The sequence below is a fragment of the Sciurus carolinensis genome, chromosome 16 (assembly GCF_902686445.1).
Source record: "Sciurus carolinensis chromosome 16, mSciCar1.2, whole genome shotgun sequence".
Taxonomy (NCBI): domain Eukaryota; kingdom Metazoa; phylum Chordata; class Mammalia; order Rodentia; family Sciuridae; genus Sciurus; species Sciurus carolinensis.
Genome location: NC_062228.1, coordinates 65534937 through 65554543, shown reverse-complemented (window position 1 = coordinate 65554543; position 19607 = coordinate 65534937). Strand labels below are relative to the sequence as shown.

The 19607-nt window shown below is 59.0% G+C and overlaps 1 protein-coding gene across 5 annotated transcripts in view; it reads left to right on the top strand.

Annotated features, from left to right (window-relative positions):
* Positions 1 to 11718, top strand: part of Znf787 (zinc finger protein 787) — a 29257-nt gene extending 17539 nt beyond the window's left edge. For all 5 annotated transcript variants that reach the window (XM_047528381.1, XM_047528383.1, XM_047528384.1 and 2 more), the window contains exons 2-3: positions 4239 to 4327; positions 9993 to 11718. In XM_047528381.1, the coding sequence (XP_047384337.1) occupies positions 4239 to 4327; positions 9993 to 11059 (1156 nt within the window). In that variant the 3' untranslated portion in view covers positions 11060 to 11718. The remainder of the gene's footprint in view (positions 1 to 4238; positions 4328 to 9992) is intronic.
* Positions 11719 to 19607: the final 7889 nt, after the last annotated feature.

Here is a 19607-nt window from a genome sequence, read left to right as displayed (position 1 = left end):
GCCCAGGGCCCCTGCCTGGGGATTTGTTGAAAGCAGGTCGGGGACCTTCTCCAGGGAGTGGCCCTGAGCCCTGAGGTCCCAGCTCCTTACCTTCCCCCTGCAGATGAGGGTCTGCAGTGTCCCACTCCCCACACTGTGAGGTCCTGGCGGTGGGCCCCAGAACTCAGGTGTAGGGCAGGAGGGCCCGGCACCCCACTGAGGGTGGGAGTGAGAGTGAATGGAGAGGAGGACTGGGTAGCATTTTGTGGCTACCCTTCTTGGGTTGGTTAAGTCACACAGTGGTTCCAGTCATCTGCTGTTCGTCCCCATCCAATGGAGGATGCAGTTGAGGCCTGAAGAAGTGGAGCCATCGCTCCAGGTGGCAGAGCACTGCCACAGGGGGACTGGAGAGGTGTCTGCACCAGCACTGGGCTGCTCTCACCAGCCTCCTGGGGAGGCCACCTGCAGAGCGAGCACTGTGTCCCGCCCCAGGCGGTGGCTGGAGCCACTCAGCAGCCGCTGCTGGGAGAAGTCAGGATGCAAGGAGCACCTAAGCTTTGGTAAAGGCCCTGAGCCTGCGGCTGGCTCCTAGGTGCCTGTGCTAAGGCCCAGTGCCCTGTGCCCCTTCTGCCACTCCAGGCTGCAGGGCCCGGTGCACAGTGGGGTTTGAGCTGTGCCAAAAGGCAGGAGGAAGGCTTCCCCCACGTCCCAGGTTGCTCTGGTCTGTTGGGTTATTATGTGGTATTTCACTCGTGGGTGCAGGGCACAGCAATCCCCAGCACCCGGGGCTGGTCCCATCAGCCCTCATTTATGAAACTTGGATCCACTGATGGAAGTATCAGGAATTTTGGGTCAGCAGCTGCACAACATTGAGGCCTAGCTGGGTCCTGCCTCCTGCCTGCCCTGTACCTCTCTCCTCCCTCCAGCGTCCTGGGTTCCTCTCTGCTGGGCCCAGAAAGCTTCCCTCCAGTCTGCATCCCAGTGGTTCACATCAGGAGTCAGCAAATGTATGTAATGGGCCAGACCTCAAGTATTTTAGGCTTTGTGAACCAGGAGGCAAATCGCCTCTGTCATTCACGTAGGTAATTAGGTGACTCTTATATGTGACTGTGCCCATGGACAGGTGGGAGGATTCTGTTGACCTTAGGCTCCTACCAGAGCTCAGGGTCGGCCTCATCACTCTCTTCTGCCAGCTCCCTTCCTGGCCCCAATGCCTGTGGCCTCCCTGACACTGGGGCCAGGGAGGCTCCCAGCTGGGAAGTCCCTGTGCTCTTGAGCTTGGGCTTTTTGTCTCAATGGAAACATATCGCACTTGGCAGACAAGTCTCGACACAGCAGAGGCGGCCCCTCCCCAACCCGGCTCTCCTGTTTTCTTCCCGTGCTACTTCGTGTAATGTCTGCAGTGTGGTAATCTGCGGGCCTGTACGCTTTTCTGAAGTTCACTCTTCACTAGAGACATTTGCAGGCTGCAGATGCTCTTTTGCCGTGTGCGGTTGGGTGGCTTTCCTCATATTCACACAGTCGCTTCACCACCACCACTGTCTGGTTCAGAGTGGTCTTCACCTTCCAGGCGCCCCACACCCATTGAGCAGTCTCTCCTGTCCTCACCTCGGCCTCCAGCCGCCACTCATGTGCTGTCTGTGTCCTTCCAGCCTAGACAGCCGTGTGCAGGAGCACACGCCACGTGTGCCTTTGTGCCAGCCTCCTTTGCCTTGGCGTTTGTGCCTGTTGTGAACAACCCACCATGAACATTCATGTGTGGCTTTTGTGCGGACACGTGTTTTCTTCTGTTGGGTGGACTTCAGGGTCTGTGGCAACTGCGTTTGTCACTGGAAGAGTCGCCAGGCTGTTTCCTAAAGCCGGGCACCGCTCTGCATCCCTAGCAGTGCGCCTGACTTCACCTTTGGTGGTTTTTTTTTTTTTTAATTTTGTTGGTTTTGGGGATTGAATCCAGTAGTGCTCTACCACTGAGCTACATCCTCAGCCCTTTTTATAAATTTTACTTTGAGACAGGGTCTTGCGAAATTGCTGAGACCAGCCTTGAACTTGTGATCCTCCTGCCTCAGCTTCTCGAGTTGCTGGGGTACAGTTGAGGTCACCCTGCCAGCTCCTTTGGTGTTTGGATGTTGGTGGTGTGTTGCCTGAGGCTGCAGTTTTGTGTCTTTGCAGGGGAAGCAGAACTGTGCCTCATAGGGTCTCTGCCCTGAGAGTTAGGTCGACACGAGACAGATGACCAGGAGAAAAGCACAGACCTTACCCTCACCTGTGTGCGAGAGGCGTCCCAGGACAGTTAGGCCCAGATGCCGAGGGTCCGGGAAGGTGCTGCGGGGCTGGGGTGGAGGGAATCCCCGTGCGTCAGCAGGGCTGGTTTGTGCAGAAGGCCTTGGCCTTGGCTCCCACCTTGAGATACGTGTCCTGCTGCCTGGTACACGGAGCAGAGCACATTGCATGTGGGAGTTTCTGCCCTGTTTTCGGGAAGAAAGGGAGTTGCCGCTGCCTCCAGGGTTGAGGTCTGCCCTGGCTGGGTGTGCCCAGGGTGCTGCTCTGCCCTCATGCCCACCATTTGCCCATTTGATACAGTCTTCATGACTGTCAAAAAACCCAGTCTTTAGTCTTTCTCTCTCATATTTTACTGTTAAAATAAAACAATAAGAAAAATGGTCAGAAGGAAGTTAGAGTCAGTCCTCATGAGATGAGTGGGCCGTCCCTGTAGGTGGCCACCCTCCGTGGAGCCAGGGCTGCATGATTTGCTGACGGTTCTCTCATCGTTGGGCACATGTGTTCTTCCTGGTTTTCTGGTGCTAAATCTTGCCATGGCCTTTTTTTTTTTCTCGTAAGAAGCGTCTCCTGAGGTTTTGGTATTCCCCTCCGAGTAACTTCTGGAAAGGTGGTCACCTGGTCAGGGGCCTGTACACAGTGCAGGCCTCCTGAGCTGTTGGCATCTGTCCCTAGCTCGTTCTTGCGTTGTGTTCTCTGCCTGAGCCAGGCTGGGACGCACAGGGCGTGGGGGTGCAGCAGGCTCTGTCCCGGCAGGCTGCTCACTTGAGGGTTCATCCCACGTTCCCAAGAGCGTCTCCTGTGCCTGGCACTGCTGGGGTGCCAAGAACTGCGCAGGTGTCAGGTCAGTGCTGCCCGTGGGCAGGGAGGGTGGCAGACAGACCAGCATGGCATGAAGGAGCCGTGGCCTTCAGGAAGAAGGGCTGGTGGTGAGAGGCTCAGAGGAGGTGGCGTCGGCACAACTGAGTCTGCAGTGCAGCGCTCGTCACCTGCACAGGAGGCTCTTGGGCTGTGGGGACACAGTTAAGGGGTTTGAGCAGGCTAGACTGATGGCAGACAGGGGCCAGGCAGCTGAGGGTGCTCCTGAGGCCTGGAGCCGGCTGGGCCTTCCGCTCACTGGCCTGGAAGCCCCATGCCTGGGTGTTGCCTTGAGGATCTGGGGTTGTGGCACCTCTGCCCCCTGCAGAGCTGGGGTCTTGGAAGCCGGTCAGCAGTGCCTGTACAGGAGGCAGGAGTTAGTTCTTCGTAGTTTTGGAATTTCTTCTTATTGCTCTCTCTTGGCTGTAGAAGCTGGCAGCACTGTGTCAGTTCCCTTCCCCAAATTCTACTAGAACTTCCCTGGCTTGTGAAATCCTAGTGTCTGGGAGCTGCCTGCTGGCCCTGCCATTCCTTGATGCCACATGGTAACTGGAGTTCCTTCCACCTCTGCATGCCAGTTTTGTCTGGCTGCCTTCCGAGCAGCTACCCCTCGAGGTCCACTTGCTCTCTTCCTGGGGCCCGGGTGGACTGGCGTCAGGAGCCTGCCCCACGGTCTGGCTTGAGGACTTCTGAGTGGTTGGCATGTGGGAAGGCCGCTGGGCAGGCCTGGTGCACTGGTTGGTGACCTGCCGTAGGCATGAGGACCTCTGTGTGGCTCAGGATTGCCTCCTTGGCAAGAGTGCTGTGTGCATCATCCTGTTTATAGCTGATGCCCTCTGGTCCTCCATCTTGCCTGTGAGTAAACCAAGGCACAGAGGTCACGTTGTACGCCTTGGTCTGGGCTGTAAGTGGAGCTGGGCAGGAGGCTGTGGCTGTGGCCTGTGGTTGCTGGGGCTGATCTCCTGTACCTGCCAGGTCAGCCCCAGGCCTTCCCTCCAGTGCCTGTGAGATGTGAGTTGTGGGTGCCGTCTGCAGGGCTTTGGTGCAGTGCCTGCCCTCCGTGGCTCTCAGTTCCATCTGATACCATGTAAACTCTGTCCTTCTGTCTTATCCACTTCCAACAGGAACCCAGACATGGAGCTGCGGGAAGAGGCCTGGTCTCCGGGGCCGCTGGATTCTGAGGACCAGCAGATGGCCAGTCACGAGAACCCAGGTGAGGTGACCCTGTTGGTTCCACTCAGCCAGCCCTGCTGCCCTCCCACCAGGGAGGGGGAACCCTGTTCCTGCATGTCCCCCCTGCTGTGTCTGGCACCCCTGGCTTCCTGCCCCTTCCTCTGCCTCCCAGGGCTCTGCATTCCTAGCTTGCAGGGGCTCCTGTTTGGTGTCCCTAAGTGTCCTTCTAGTGGACCCATCCTGGGGCCTCAGGACCACCTTCTGTCTGATTTCTTCTCCGGTGCCTCTGGCCTGGGGCAGCACCGTCTGCTGTTCCTTCTGTTTCTGGTTCAGGTGACCCCTTGACTCCCTGGCAGGCAGCTCTTCAGAGCAGGGTGGCCAACCCACACATGCAGGGCCTGGAAGGCAGCATGCCCAGGGAGCTTGAGGGTGGGTGCCAGCGTTTCAGGGAAACCTGGGTGGGTTTCACCATGAAATCTTCTGCATGTTGGCAGTATGTTTTGTTTAATAAACACTGTTTGGGTGAATAAACCTCAACTGTAGGCCACACAGGCCCTGGGTTTGCTTTCTGAGACCCCACCCACCCCAGCCCACTGACGTGCTTACTCCCTCTGTGTTGTGATGACTATGGCCCAGTGACCAGAAGGCCCGGGAGGAGGCGTCCTCTGGTCCCAGGCACTCCTGGGTCTTAGCTCCAGGGCATTAAAGTAGAAGCGAGAGACTATGATTCTCAAGAGGGAGCTGTCCCAGCAGAGAGATTCCTGCTGGTGGGGGTGAGATTCAGCCCTCCCCCTGGAGCGTTGGTGTTCACTGGGAGAGACTGATTCCCAGCTACAGCGTGGCCCTGGGATCGTCTGATTCCCACATATGAGCCCAGCAGCCAGATAACCAAGTCCTAGGACCACACTGCCAACACGAGGCCTGGGCACCAATGGCCGCAGGGCTGGGGTCAGCAGCCAGGCCTGTGCAGGTGGGGTTCTGGAAGGAAGGAGGCAGGGAGGTTGCCTTCAGGCTTCCTCTGGGGAGCATGGGTAGGGGGCTTGGAGATTGGCAGCTGACACTGGAGGACTGCTTTGTACAGACCGTGTGTTGGTGTGTCGGGGCAGAGGCCAGGGAGGGCTGAAGGACTGGAGCAGCCTGGACCTGGGGCTCTTGGACCAGCAGAACCAACAGGAAGCCTGCGGGGCCCTGTCCTTGCCAGCAGAGGAGAGAGGGTCCTGATAAAAACAGGAGCAGCAGAGAGCCTGCGTGTGGGGGAGCCCGTGGCCCCTGTGACTACAGGGGGTGCAGGCCGCCAAGAAGTCAAACCTCACCACCTCCCAGAGTCAAAGTGAGCCACAGAAAAGTCCTGAGGGCAGCTCCCCAAAAGTCATTGCCCTGAACAAGAGAACAGAAGAGCACCTCCACACCCAGAGAGGTCCCGAGTCCTGCCATGTGCCAAGAACGCAGAGCACTGGGAAGAACCGCAGAACTGCAGAGCCCAGCACAGGCCTGGGGAGAGGAGCACAGGCCTCCTCAGAATGGAAGCGGAGGAGCCCGAGCGTGCATGAGCTCACTGTGCCTCATGGACGGTTCAGGTGACAGCTGATTGTAAGATGAGAAAGAAGTGAAGAGAGGAAACTGGTAAACCGACTGAAACCAGGCACAGAGAAGTCGCATGCAGAGAGGCAGGCCCCGTGAAGGACATCCAGGGCGAGGGAGTGGAGCTGGTGCAGAGGGACTCGTCAGCCTGGCGTGAGCAGCAGGACGCCCGTTAACCTGTGGGTGGCGAAGGGACACACCCTCTGGTGTTGGAGCAAAAATAGCATGCCCTGGCGAGAAGGGGCGCGGTGAGCCCGTGGTCCTGGGCACGTGCCCTGGCGAGGAAGGGGCGCGGTGAGCAAACTTTGTGTGGGCGTGCTCAGAGCCAGAGGAAGACGCATGGCCGAGGGGGCTCAGGTGAGGTGGTGAGCCCACGATCTCGCACTCAGCCTCAGCTTGGGTTTAAGGGCACAGGTGCCTGTGCGCCTTCCCAAGGAATCTAATGGCAGACGAATGAGCTTCTGACAGCCCCTGTGACCAGACAGGGACTGCACTGGTGAGGCTGTCCACGTGACAGTGGTGGGGTGGGCACAGCTGTGTGGGGGCACAAGAACGGCAGGTGCAGCGCGGTACCCTAGGTGCATGGCTGAGTCACTGAGAACCAGGTTTAAAACTTGGAGTCCCAGATTTGAATGTGAACTCCTGAGAAACTTTTAAAAAAGAAGTAATGAGCATTTCCCGATTTTGCTTGTGAAAACCATTTTGCACCTGAAGAGGCCAGGGCTCTTGGAGACTCTGCGGATGGTAGGTGGGTGCTATGGAAGACCACTGGTCCCGTGGGCAGCAAGGGGCGTTCCAGCCTGCAGGAGCGCGGCAGTTGCAGCAGGGAGAGCCTGTTGGCCGTGGCTGGCCGTGGCTGTGTTCGTTCCCGCTGACGTTTGGGAGGGGAGAGCTTCAGAGGAGAGGGCGCCAGTGCTTTCTCCTGAAAAGTTCAGAGGCAGTGAGCTCTTGTCCTGCGCACCCTGTGAGACTGCACTGGGTACCGGCTAGCAGGTGGGGGGAGTCTAGAAATCACTCCAGCTTCAACCCAGGGGCGGCAGAAGGACCCCTTTGTGCACCCCATTCCATCTGTGGCCCAGTGTTGTGGGTCCACTCTGTTGGTGTTCCGTGGAGACACATAGGAGATACCGTGTGCCCTCTGGAAGAAGCAAGACTCTGGCCACACTGTGCCTCAGCAAGCTGCCTGTCCAGCTGCCACCTGACAGAGGCCTGGGAAAACCACAGGACCCCTCCTCAACAGGAACACCTCAAGGAAAGCAGGGCAGTCCTCGGGGACCATCCAGCTTAGAGTCGCCGAGGCACAGTACCTCGGGATGCACACGGGGTGGCAGAGCTGTGGAGAAGTGCCAGGACCCCCTGGGTTTTGGGGGCCAGTGACAGCAGTGGGGAAGCATGCAGGGACTCCCTGTGGTGGCAGAGACCCAGACTTGGGGTACGTCTTTTTTTTTTGAGGGGGGAGTACTAGGGATTGAACTTGACCACTGAGCCATATCCCCAGCCCTATTTTGTAGTTTTTTAAAATTTAGACAGGATATCAGAGTTGCTTAGCACCTTGCTGTTGCTGAGGCTGGCTTTGAACTTGAGATCCTCCTGTCTCAGTCTCCTGAGCCACTGGGATTACAGGTGTGTGCCGTCACGCCCAGCTGAGTATCTTTTTAAAATATTTTTTTAGTTGTCAGTGGACCTTTTTTTTATTTATATGTGGTAGTGAGAATCGAATCCAGTGTGTCACCTGTGCTAGGCAAGCACTCTGCCGCTCAGCCCAAGCCCCAGCCCAGGCAGGTGTCCCACATGGAACTCTTTTAACTCTGTTCGATTCTGGAGCTGTGTGCCTGCCGTGTGCCGCACAAGAAGACTAACGTCGGAACTGCAGCTGCTGGGCTCCCCTGAGGGTCTGAGGGCAGGGATGGCCCTGCTCTGTGCCAGGGCTGGAGAAGCTGAAGGACCTGCGCTCCTTGTCCCCGAGTTGAGAGAACAACCTTGGCACCCTCTGTGGGACTGAGTGTGGGCCACGGCACGTTCAGCAGCGGGACGGTCTGAGGACCCTGCTCTCCTGCAGGGCCCCTGCTCCAGCCTCAGAGCCGCCCTCTGTTGAGCGCCTGTGCTCCACACCGCTCTCCTCCTGGAGTTCCTTGTGTCGTGTCTGTGTTGTGCGCACGCACGAGCGTTGCTGGGAATTGAACGCAGGCCTGGCACTCTCTTCTGCTGGGCTACATCCCCAGCCTCTCCTGTCCTCCTGAAGGTAATGTGGGGAGTGCCAGCCTCTTCCTCCTGTGAGATGGGGAGGCTGAGGGAGGTTGGGTGGCTTCCTGCAGGTCTGCCGTCCTCCACTGCAGTGCTATGTGGTGCGGTGTGAAGCGTGGGTTCCTGGACCTCAGCCTGTGCCTGGTGGGAGAAGTCCACCTTCTGAGGACAAGAGCAGTGCCCATTGAGCAGTTAGCCTCTATGTGGAGGTTGGCGTGCCAGCGGCTACATGGGTCAGCCTGTGTGAGGTTGCACAGGTGGCCTCTGGAGCGGACCTCACTCCTGCGTGCAGGGCCTGCCGAGCCCATCCCAGCCCAAGAGTGCTGCATGTGGTGCCCGCACTCTTGACAGCTGTGCAGGACCGTTGTCATTGGAAAGCAGGTCTCACTCCTCAGCCTGGTCACTCTGCCCAGAGCTAATAGCCTCTGATGTGTTTTTAATTCTCTTTTTAATGTACTTATAACTTATTTCTTGACTTACATTGACATCAAAATGGGTTGCATGTGTCTCTTTAGGGTCCTCCCTGCTGCTCATGTCCTGCCTGGATTTTCCCCTGCCTGTGTGATTCCAACATTCTTTGCCTTAGAATAGTGATTCTCAAGCTCCAGGGCATCAGAATCCCCTGGTGGGTGGACTGGACTAAAGCCCAGGGTGTGTGTCTGTAGTTCTTGGTGGTCCTGGTGGCCAGGGACCTGCTGAGAGTGGACCTGCTGGGAGTGGGCCTGCGGAGGGCGGGGCGTCGGGTGGAGGCCAGGCTTCCATTGCTGTGCCCGGGTTCTTACCACAGACGCAGGTTTCACAGCCACCATCTGTGATTTGACCTGTGGAGTCAGCAGGGAGCACTGCCCTTGGAGGCCCTGACCCTCCTGTGTTCACCAGTGACATCTCAGAGATGTATTTGAGCACTTGGTGTTAGCGAGAGGGGAACACAGTAGGGTGCGATTCCTGCTTTGAAGGAAATGGGAGTACACCTGTTGAGGCCCTGGCATAGGATCCTGCAGCTCTGGGCAGAGCCCGCAGGAGAGCCAGTGTTGTGGAAGGAACGGGACGGGCTGGGAGACAGGCTCCAGGCAGGCGTGGTACACATGCCAGAGAGGCTTTGGGGTGCACTGGAGGTGGTGTCCTCGCTTTGCACAAGTCCAGGCCAAGGCCCCACTCCACAGGGACAGGCAGCCTGCACCCAGGGGCCAACTGCAGCCTCTGAGGCTGCTTTATGTTGGGGCTGTACTCCAGGGAGTGGGCTGGGCTGATCTCAAGGTGGTGTCCAGCCCCGCAACCCGCTGTGCCCCCTTCTCCACTGCTCCTACTCTGCACCCAGGTCTTGCTGGAGCCCAGGTGTGACTCCACTACTGCCTCACATGTACACCTTCAGGGCAGCAATCCATGCCTGGCTGAGGCCAAGTGCCCCCTGGCTGCATTCAGGTCTGGCCTGACCCCTGGCCCTCAGGGGTGCCCTTTCCCTGGAGCCTCCCTGCCCCAGCCTGGTGCTCTGGGTTTCCTGTGTTTCTTTCTCTGGAAGCCTTTCTTGGCCCTCCTTCCCTTGCCCGCCTTCTTCATGTGCGTACTGCAGTTAACACCTTTCGGGAGACCCTCTGCTCCCCAGGCATTGCTGCTGTGGCTTGCAGGAGCGTACCTTGGGGAAGGCGGGTGATGAACAGTTGAGCAGATGCCCCTGAGAGGGCAGGGTAAGGGTGTACAGAGCAGAGGCCCTGACCTGCATTCTGTGATGTGGGTGCCACCCCACCTGGTGGTGGGGGAACTCTGTACAAAGGCATTCAAGAAGCTGTCCCAGGCCAGCACTAAGCCAGGGTTCCAGTGTAGACAGCCATCTGTGGAGCCGCTGCCTCTGACTCCCTCCCCACTACCCTCTTCTCTTCCAGTGGACATCCTCATCATGGATGATGATGACGTCCCCAGCTGGCCTCCAACCAAGCTGTCCCCACCCCAGTCTGCACCCCCGGCGGGTCCCCCTCCCAGGCCACGGCCGCCCGCCCCCTACATCTGCAACGAGTGCGGCAAGAGCTTCAGCCACTGGTCTAAGCTGACGCGGCACCAGCGCACCCACACGGGCGAGCGACCCAACGCCTGCAGCGACTGCGGCAAGACCTTCTCGCAGAGCTCGCACCTGGTGCAGCACCGACGCATCCACACAGGCGAGAAGCCCTACGCCTGCTCCGAGTGCGGCAAGCGCTTCAGCTGGAGCTCCAACCTCATGCAGCACCAGCGCATCCACACGGGCGAGAAACCCTATGCCTGCCCCGACTGCGGCCGCAGCTTCACGCAGAGCAAGAGCCTGGCCAAGCACCGGCGCTCGCATAGCGGCCTCAAGCCCTTCGTGTGTCCGCGCTGTGGCCGCGGCTTCAGCCAGCCCAAGAGCCTGGCGCGCCACCTGCGGCTGCACCCTGAGCTGTCGGGGCCTGGCGTGGCTGCCAAGGTGTTGGCGGCCAGCGTGCGCCGCGCCAAGGCACCAGAGGAGGCGGCGGCGGCTGACGGCGAGATCGCCATCCCGGTGGGCGACGGCGAGGGCATCATCGTGGTGGGCGCGCCTGGCGAGGGTGCCGCGGCCGCTGCAGCCATGGCTGGTGCAGGGGCTCGGGCGTCGGGGCCGCGGTCGCGGCGCGCCCCTGCTCCCAAGCCCTACGTGTGCATGGAGTGCGGGAAAGGCTTTGGGCATGGGGCCGGGCTTCTGGCCCACCAGCGGGCCCAGCACGGGGATGGGCTGGGGGCGGCGGGCGGCGAGGAGCCCGCGCACATCTGCGTGGAGTGCGGGGAGGGCTTCGTTCAGGGCGCGGCGCTCCGCAGACACAAGAAGATCCACGCTGTGGGCGCGCCCGCGGTCTGCAGCAGCTGCGGACAGAGTTTCTACCGGGCTGGCGGGGAGGATGAGGACGAGGATGCGGCGGCGGGTGGGCGCTGCGCCGAGTGTCGAGGTGCGGAGGGCCGGTAGGGGCGGGGGCGCCCGGGGGGGAGCAGGGCCCCTCGGGCTTGGCGGGGACGACAAGACCAAGAAGCCAGGGAGAAATGGACAGAGGGGTGCGACCGTGGCATCCTCGTCTCCCGCCCCTGCTGCTCGGCCTGCGCTGTCTCGGTGCGAGGGGACCTGCGGGCGTTAGGGCAAGATCATTTCTCAAGATGCCCGCTGGCTCTCCAAACCCTGCCCTTTGTAGGTTCTCCGCCAGAGCCAGAGCTAGACAATGTAAGAACTGTAGAGGCTAAGCGGGCAGACCCTCAGGCAAGAGGCCACTCCTCTCTCTCGCCCCAGTCTGGGGTTTGTAAGGGATGGAGGGAAATCTGGCCTTTTGTATTTAGAGGGTCCCAGAAAGGGAAGGGGAAGAGGGGCCCTTTGCCCTTTTAGAATTTTCTTTTAATCATACCCACCTTTCCCCCTCCCATCTATTTTTTTTTTTTCTGCCCTGTGGGTCCTATTGATTTTATAGCCCTGGTTTTTCCTCCTGCTCCTGGTTTGGGGTAGCAGAAGAGTGAAGCAGAAGTAGCCCTCTACACCCAGGGTAGCCCCTTCAGAAGATGGGGTGCCCTGTCTGTTCCCTGGCCCAGGCACGGTGGAAAAAGGAATGTGGGGGCAATAAATTACACTATTCAATTGTCCTGTAGCTGTGTGGTTCTTGAGTTTGGGAGAAAGAAGGGCCAGAGGCTGGAGGAGCCGCCCACACCCCCAGCTGTGGCAAGGAGAGCCAGTGCAGTTGGTCGCCACCTCCCCTGTGCTGTGCTCCTGCTGGGGAGCTGTGCTCCTGCACAGGGGCGGTCCTCCCGGGAGCCCCTGCTAACCTGGCATGCTGCTGGGAAGGTGGGCCAGCTGCTGTGTCCCAGAGGGCCGTGGAGGCAGCTCCTCCGGCCTTGAAGTCCTGCATTCTGCATCCCAGAAACGGCACACATCTCCCCTGTTCAGATCCCTCTAGCCAGCTGGTCACATGGCACTTCCTGCAAAGGCGACTATGCTTGAAGGCTGCTGGTTCCTAGTAACAATAGGACAAGGAAGGTGGAAGAGGAACTTGGGGCAGGTGGTCGTGTCTGCCTTGGACTGGTGACCAGGAGGTGGCAGGAGCTAGGTACCACTGAGGCCTGTGACTGTTTCGGCACTGAGCTACAGTGTCTGCCACCTTGTCCCTCAGGACCACTGTAGCATCCTGTCAGAGGGTCCTCTAATGCCAATTCCAGCTTCCTGGGTCTCAGCCCCAGCCCTGAAGACTCCTATCCCTGGGGCTTGAGGGGCTGTGGTGAGGTCCCACCAGTGGGTCTTTCCAAACTGGCTGAACAGCTGTGTGAATGCAGGAGGGGCTTGGAGGAGGTGGCTACAGGTCCCTTCCCCACTGGGAAGGGGTGGGGAGGGGATTTGTGCCTGAGTGCAGGCAGTGGAAGCTGGGGTGGAGGCTGGTGTTTCTGTACAACTCGTCTGAAAGTCTCTGATCGCAAAGGGACGGGCAGGAGTGTTTGTTCCAAGTTGTGCAGATCAGTGAAGACTGGGCAGCAGGGCTTGGTGCTCTTATGTCCCTCTGTTGAGCACCAACCTGCTTCTGGAGGCAGCGTGGTAAGTCTGCCTCTTTCCCCAGGAGCTGACTCGTAGGTTGAGAAAGGTTCAGGGGCAGTCTCCACCCTGCCTCTTACAAGGCTCCATGGCTCTGGGCAAGTGAACTAACCTCCTTGGCCCTCAGTTTCCTCCTCTGTGAAAGGAGAAGCTTGCCTTTCTTATTGGCAGTCTGGGAGGGATCCAAGCCCAGCATGTGGTCCCGGCGTGTCTCCTAGGCAGGGGTAGAACCAAGTGGCAAGTCTCAAATCCTGGCTGTGCTCACCCCTGAGCCTCTGTTACTTTCCTTAACGTAGGAGTCTGCTTCACTGCCAGTAGACACGTTAGTAAGCCACTGTGTCCTGGGCCTTGACGGGAGTCCCCAGCACTGCATGTGGACGGAGAGTGCCTGCTCTCCCCAGGCACCAGTCACAGGCTGCCGCTGCAGCTGTTCACCCGCTGTGTGGGTGGGCAAGTTGAGGGAAGCAGGTGGGCCACCTTTCCAACTCACAAAGCCTTTGCCACAGTGGCAACAGAGAGGACTCCTGCGACCTCATTTGGTGACCTCGCACCCATTACTCAAGGCGTCCACTCTGGACTCTAGTCCATGCAGACTTGCACCCACACCTGAGCCCACACGCCCTCCGAACTGCTCTGTGCGTAGTGAGCACCTGCTCCTTGCCAGGGGCTCTGGAGCTCAGTGTGACCGTGGTGGTCAGTTTCCTCTTGTGGAACTCATCTCCTAGGCCCAGGGGAGACTCAGCTGCCAGGAATCAAGGGTGGAGAGGCTGGCAGGAGGCAGGACTCAGAGGAAGTCCTGGGGGGACGAGAGCAGCAGGCACTGTGGGGGAGTGGGAGCAGGGTCCCCCACCGCTTCCTCCTGGTCTGGAGGCTGCTCGTGGGGACGTGTACTCCCTGTATCCCTGTGTCCCGGGCGTCCTGCAGCACGCAGGTTCCAGGCCAGGCTGATGTTGCAGACAGTGGCCCTGCACGCAGGTACCTTGGCAAGTGTTGAGTTGCTCCCTGGCACAGACACAGTGCTCACCTGGCTCATGGCGGCAATGAAGATTTGGTGGTCTGAATGAACTGCAAAACAGGCGTCCCACCCAGAACTTCTGAAATGCTGCACGCTATGGGCAGGGAGTGGGCCTGTTGCCTCCTGAACTTGTCCACCATGAAGCCTCCGTTCACAGAGCATCGGGAGCTGTGTGCTCAGGCACTTGAGGTGCGTGTGGGGTGTGAGCATGTGTATGCGTGTATTTTTGTGTCTGTTATGTGTCCATGTGTGTCTTAGTACATGTGTCTGTTAAGTCTTTGCATATATGTTCACGTGTGCGAGTGTGTGTGTGGGGAGGGTGTTGTCGCTGACCCTGCTGACTTCACCTCCTTTCCTGCCTTGATGGACAGGTCTTCCAGGAGGCCCCATCAGGTGGTGCCTCTGGGTCAGGTCCTTCAGCACCATGGACAGAGCCCCTCCTGGGTCTCAGGGGCAGTGCAGAGGCATCCTTCTGAAGCCTCCCCTGCCTCTGGCCTCGAGGGCATTGCCCCACTTCACAGACACAGGACTCAGAGGCCCAGTGACCCCTGGGTCTTCACAGGGAGCAAGCAGCAGAACCGGCAGCGGTGTGCAGTGCCCACCCTCACTGGCTCCCTGGGGTGCTTGTGCAGGGTGGCAGCTGCCTGTGCGCAGAGCTGGCCAGCCATTCAGGTTGGTGGTTCCACGCCAGGGGTTTGGGTCAAGAATTGGTATGTCTGGTCATAAGGTTTTTTTTAGAAAGGAGTTACGCTTGGAAGAAATGTTACAGAATCTGTCTCATTCCAGCTCTCACATTCCTCATTCCTCTCTACATTCTCCTTGAGGAAAACACAGGGTTTTTAAAATCAAGTGGGAGCAGACCCTATGCACTCCCCTGCCAATGGCATATCCGCCAATCACTCAGTCATCTGTGTGTACCTGTTGTCTGTCTGTTGATCACCATGTCATCATCCATGTCTGTCACCCACCTACTCTCCTTGGGCATCATCTGTCTGTCCACCAGCTGTCCACCTGCGACTGTCTACTTCTGACCTACTCTCCCTGGACGTCATCTGTCTGTCCACCAGCTGTACACCTACGACTGTCTACTTCTGACCTACTCTCCCTGGACGTCATCTGTCTGTCCACCAGCTGTACACCTATGACTGTCTACTTCTGACCTACTCTCCCTGGACGTCATCTGTCTGTCCACCAGCTGTCCACTTGGGACTGTCTACCTCTGACCTACTCTCCCTGGGCATCATCTGTCTGTCCACCAGCTGTCCACCTGCGACTGTCTACCTCTGACCTACTCTCCCTGATGTCCACCAGCTGTCCACCTGTGACTGTCTACTTCTGACCTACTCTCCCTGGGCATCATCTGTCCGTCCATCAGCTGTCCACCTGTGACTGTCTACCTCTGACCTACTCTCCCTGGGCATCATCTGTCTGTCCACCAGCTGTACACCTGTGACTGTCTACTTCTGACCTACTCTCCCTGGACGTCATCTGTCTGTCCACCAGCTGTCCACCTGCGACTGTCTACCTCTGACATACTCTCCCTGGACGTCATCTGTCTGTCCACCAGCTGTCCACCTGGGACTGTCTACCTCTGACCTACTCTCCCTGGACGTCATCTGTCTGTCCACCAGCTGTACACCTATGACTGTCTACTTCTGACCTACTCTCCCTGGACGTCATCTGTCTGTCCACCAGCTGTCCACTTGGGACTGTCTACCTCTGACCTACTCTCCCTGGGCGTCATCTGTCTGTCCACCAGCTGTCCACCTACGACTGTCTACTTCTGACCTACTCTCCCTGGACGTCATCTGTCTGTCCACCAGCTGTCCACCTGGGACTGTCTACCTCTGACCTACTCTCCCTGGACGTCATCTGTCTGTCCACCAGCTGTCCACCTACGACTGTCTACCTCTGACCTACTCTCCCTGGATGTCATCTGTCTGTCCACCAGCTGTCCACCTGGGACTGTCTACCTCTGACCTACTCTCCCTGGACGTCATCTGTCTGTCCACCAGCTGTCCACCTGCGACTGTCTACCTCTGACATACTCTCCCTGGACGTCATCTGTCTGTCCACCAGCTGTCCACCTGGGACTGTCTACCTCTGACCTACTCTCCCTCGACGTCATCTGTCTGTCCACTAGCTGTCCACCTGCGACTGTCTACTTCTGACCTACTCTCCCTGGACGTCATCTGTCCACCAGCTGTCCACCTGGGACTGTCTACTTCTGACCTACTCTCACTCGGTGTCATCTGTCTGTCCACCAGCTGTCCACCTGGGACTGTCTACCTCTGACCTACTCTCCCTGGACGTCATCTGTCTGTCCACCAGCTGTCCACCTGGGACTGTCTACTTCTGCTGTCATCTATTGCAGTGAGTCCCAGCTGATGCAGTCAGCTGATGCAGTGAGCTCATTTGGTGTATCAAAGCCACAGCTAGATTGTGCCCTGTCTTGGCAGGTTCTGACAGGGTGCCTCACTCCCAGGATGTCAGACTGACTATGGCCAGCTGAGCAGAGGAGGGACTGCCCCTTCCTGCCATCCTGTGAGGGCTTTGGTGTGGCAGACCCTTGAGGGACTGGGAGGTGGCTTGGGTTAGTGTGTACCATCTATCTACAAGCTGGCGCATCCCACGCCTGGTCTAGTCCTGCACTGAACAGAGGCAGGGTTCTGCTGTGCTGCAGACCAGCAGGAGCCTGCTCCTCCCAGGCGAGTGGGCAGGCCGGGCTGCATGCAGTAGAGTGTTAGCCCTGAAGAGGAAGGAGGCATGACACAATGGATCTAAACAGCCATTCCCACCCACAACAGGCCGGCAAAGCCACCCATGCCTTGCCATGCGGATCATGTGTGAACCAGGTCCTCTTAGGGGAGGGGAGACATTGGTGTGTCCGTTTGGGAGATCGGCCCAGGGTGGACCACCACTCTCAGACTGGGGTGATGGAGGAGAGCGGGCCTGGCATTTGGCGCCTCCTATAGTACACAGGTGACTACAGCACAGAACTGGGTGGTCCCCAGCGTCAGGTGACTCCTGCCTCCTCTGCTCACCTCCCTGAAGATGCTGTGCACTAGCACAGGGGAACTGAGCACCCCAGCAGCCCTGTGCCAGGACATTTGCCCCAGGACCACAGCATGGGACACTGGAAACTTCTCTTCAGTGACCAGCTCTGCAGCCTGTGGCTGAAGGCATCAGCATTACCGGGCTTCACACACTTTACCGGGCTACAGGCTGGCAGAGGAGGAAAGGGCCCCAGAGGAGCCCAGAACTGGCCAGGAGGCTCACCCCGCCGTCCACCCCCAGTGTGAGGGCCACTTGAGGTAATGCAGGGGACTTGCCACAGTTGCCCTCTCAGGGAGCTTCCTGTCCTGCTCCTTCCCCGGCCACAAATTTAAGAACAGGGAAGGGGCAATTGGGGCATAAGCAGCCTCTCCCGAGTACCAACACCCGCTCCTGGATCACTGCCAAGAGCCCCACGTCCTTCTGGAAGTCAGTTTTGGCCCCCAGGCAGCCTCCGGGCTGCCAGGCTCCCCACCCTCTTGCTGGGCCCTGCTCATCTCTAGGGAGAGGTGGGAAGCAGCTGGAGCCCTGAAGCCTCACCCTGGTTGCTAAGAGTCTGCCCCTCTTCCCCAGTGGCAGAGTGCACCAACCCCCTGAGCAAGATCCACTGGCCCACAGAGATGCAGCCACTAGCCACGCTCCCCACCTTTCCTCTGTGGCTGCCATGCTGGTGCAAACCTCCTGCATCAGCCAGGGTTCTCCAGAGAAACCGAACCAGCATGTACATATTTATACGTATGTATGGATGTGGGGGTGATTAGCAGGAAGACGGTCTCATGACCCCAGTGGCTGAAAAGTTCCACCATGCTGTTAGCACAGACTGGTCCTGAAGCCAGAAGCCTCAGACCCTGGGAGGCTCACGGTGCAGCCCTTTCTATGGCTGGAGGTCCAGGAGCTTCTGAAGCCCCTTCTGAGCCTGGAGGCTTAGGAACCTCCAAGGCTGAGGCCCCATCTGAGGCTGAGGCCACTTCTGAGGTTGGAGGCTCTGAGGGCCACTGGTACAAATCTTGGAGTCCATCTGATGTTCAAGAGCAGTTGCAGAATGCGTTTATGTCATTCCTTGTGATAGCTGAACGAGGGTTTGTTCCTGTTGTGCCCAGAGCGGAGTCCTTGGGGCCTGGGTCGTATGCCCTAGCCCCTCTCCCTGTGCACTGGCTGCAGTCCCAGGGCCTTTGCAGCAGATGCAGCACGTCCCACGCACTCTGCACGGCGCTCAGTTCTGCTGAAACCTTCCAAAGAGCTGCCTTTTCCAGGTCAGCCTCAAAAAGGGACAGGAGCATGGGAAGAGCTGACCACAGGCAGGGGACTCTGGGAGACAGGCTGCCGTCCATCCCTCATTGTGGTGGTCCAGCTGTGCTCCAAAACTTCGAGCACACACTGAACAGGGCATTTTACTGTAAGTTGTACCCCAAACCTGACTTTCAAAAATATACAAGCAGTGCAGAAAAAGTGGCCTTTGCAGATGATACAACAGCAACCAGCCTTCCTGCCGTCTTGCTAACATGGTGGTCTTGCCCTGGTCCCCGTGGAATGGAGAGCAGAGAGAGCAGGGCTTTGGCTTCTGTCAGCCGGAGCCCAGTACCCGCAGAAGGGATTTCACAGAATTTGGGATCAAATAAGAAATAAGGAGTCAGAACTGCAGTGTCAACTCTGCCACCCACAGGTCCCCGAGGCGGAAGCACCTGCAGCTTGCCAAGCTTGGCCATGAGGGCGTCGGTAGCTGCGGAAACTCGCTGCCGGGGGGGAGGAGGAGGAAGGTGGCGGGCCCTGAGCCCCAGAGGAGCCGCTGCTGGGGAAGAGCGCCAGCAGGGCTGGTCCCTGGCTTCCTCCCAACCAGGCCACTCCCTCCTCCACCTGGAGAGAGGCCCAGGGCCAGAGGGAAACAGCTTCCCTCAGCAGGCATGCCTGCAGCCTCCACGCAGAGGGGTCAGACAGAGTGAGGGGCCTTCAGCAGAGGCAGCAGGAGCTGAGACCCAAGGCCCACAGTCACAGAAGTGCTTCTGGGCGAGGCAGCTGAGCCCCCACCCCTGCCGACACCCCAGGGCTCCAGGGCTGCTGGGTGTTTCCTGCATAGCCAGGGTGACCAGAGCAGCAGGGGACCCGGGTGGCAGGCCTGTGGCTGCTTTTCAGGACTCTCCAACCAACATGTAGGTGCACGTCTTCTCATTTTACAGAAATGGAAAGCTCCTGGCTCGGACGTTCGCCCAGTGTCCACTTATAAGGGCCGGGACAGCGGTGTGGCTGAGGCACCAAGGGTTTCTGGAGCTCAGCTGCTTCCTGGGCCTCCCTCCAGGTGGCTTCACCCCTGGGGCGGGCGCTGGCAGGTGGGCACGGAGCGGAAGCCCGGAGTGGAGGCCCAGGTGTTCCGCTGTGCAAAGTGATGTCTCTCGAAAAAGGTCAAGCTGTGTGGCATGACTAGTGCTGGACACCAGGGGTGACCACCCACCCCTGGGTGGGGCCCCTAGGTCTGGGGCGGGGTGGTCACATTGGGAGCCTGTGTCGCGCAGAAGGTGGAGACTTCCTAGATCGGAAAACTACACGTTGCCCACCCTCCCCTTCCCCTGCCCACCCACGTCCCACCCCACACTGGTCCCATGCCCAGGCACCGGCTGTGTGGACCGACTCCCAGAAAGAGCCTGAGTCCTCCCGCAAAGCAGCCTCAGGCTGGGTGGGTGTCCCTCCTGCCCCGAGGGCAGCTGCTCCCAGCCGCAGTGCAGGGAGGCAGACCAGCCCCGACCCTCCAGGCTGCGGCGGTGCCTGTACAAGCAGTGGGGCCCGTGCCTGTGGCGGCAGCCACGTCTCCATGGAGAGATGGACTCCGGGAGGCACGTCCGGGCTCGAGTGGGCGCTGCAGCCGGCTGGCTGGCTTCTCGGGCCTCCTGT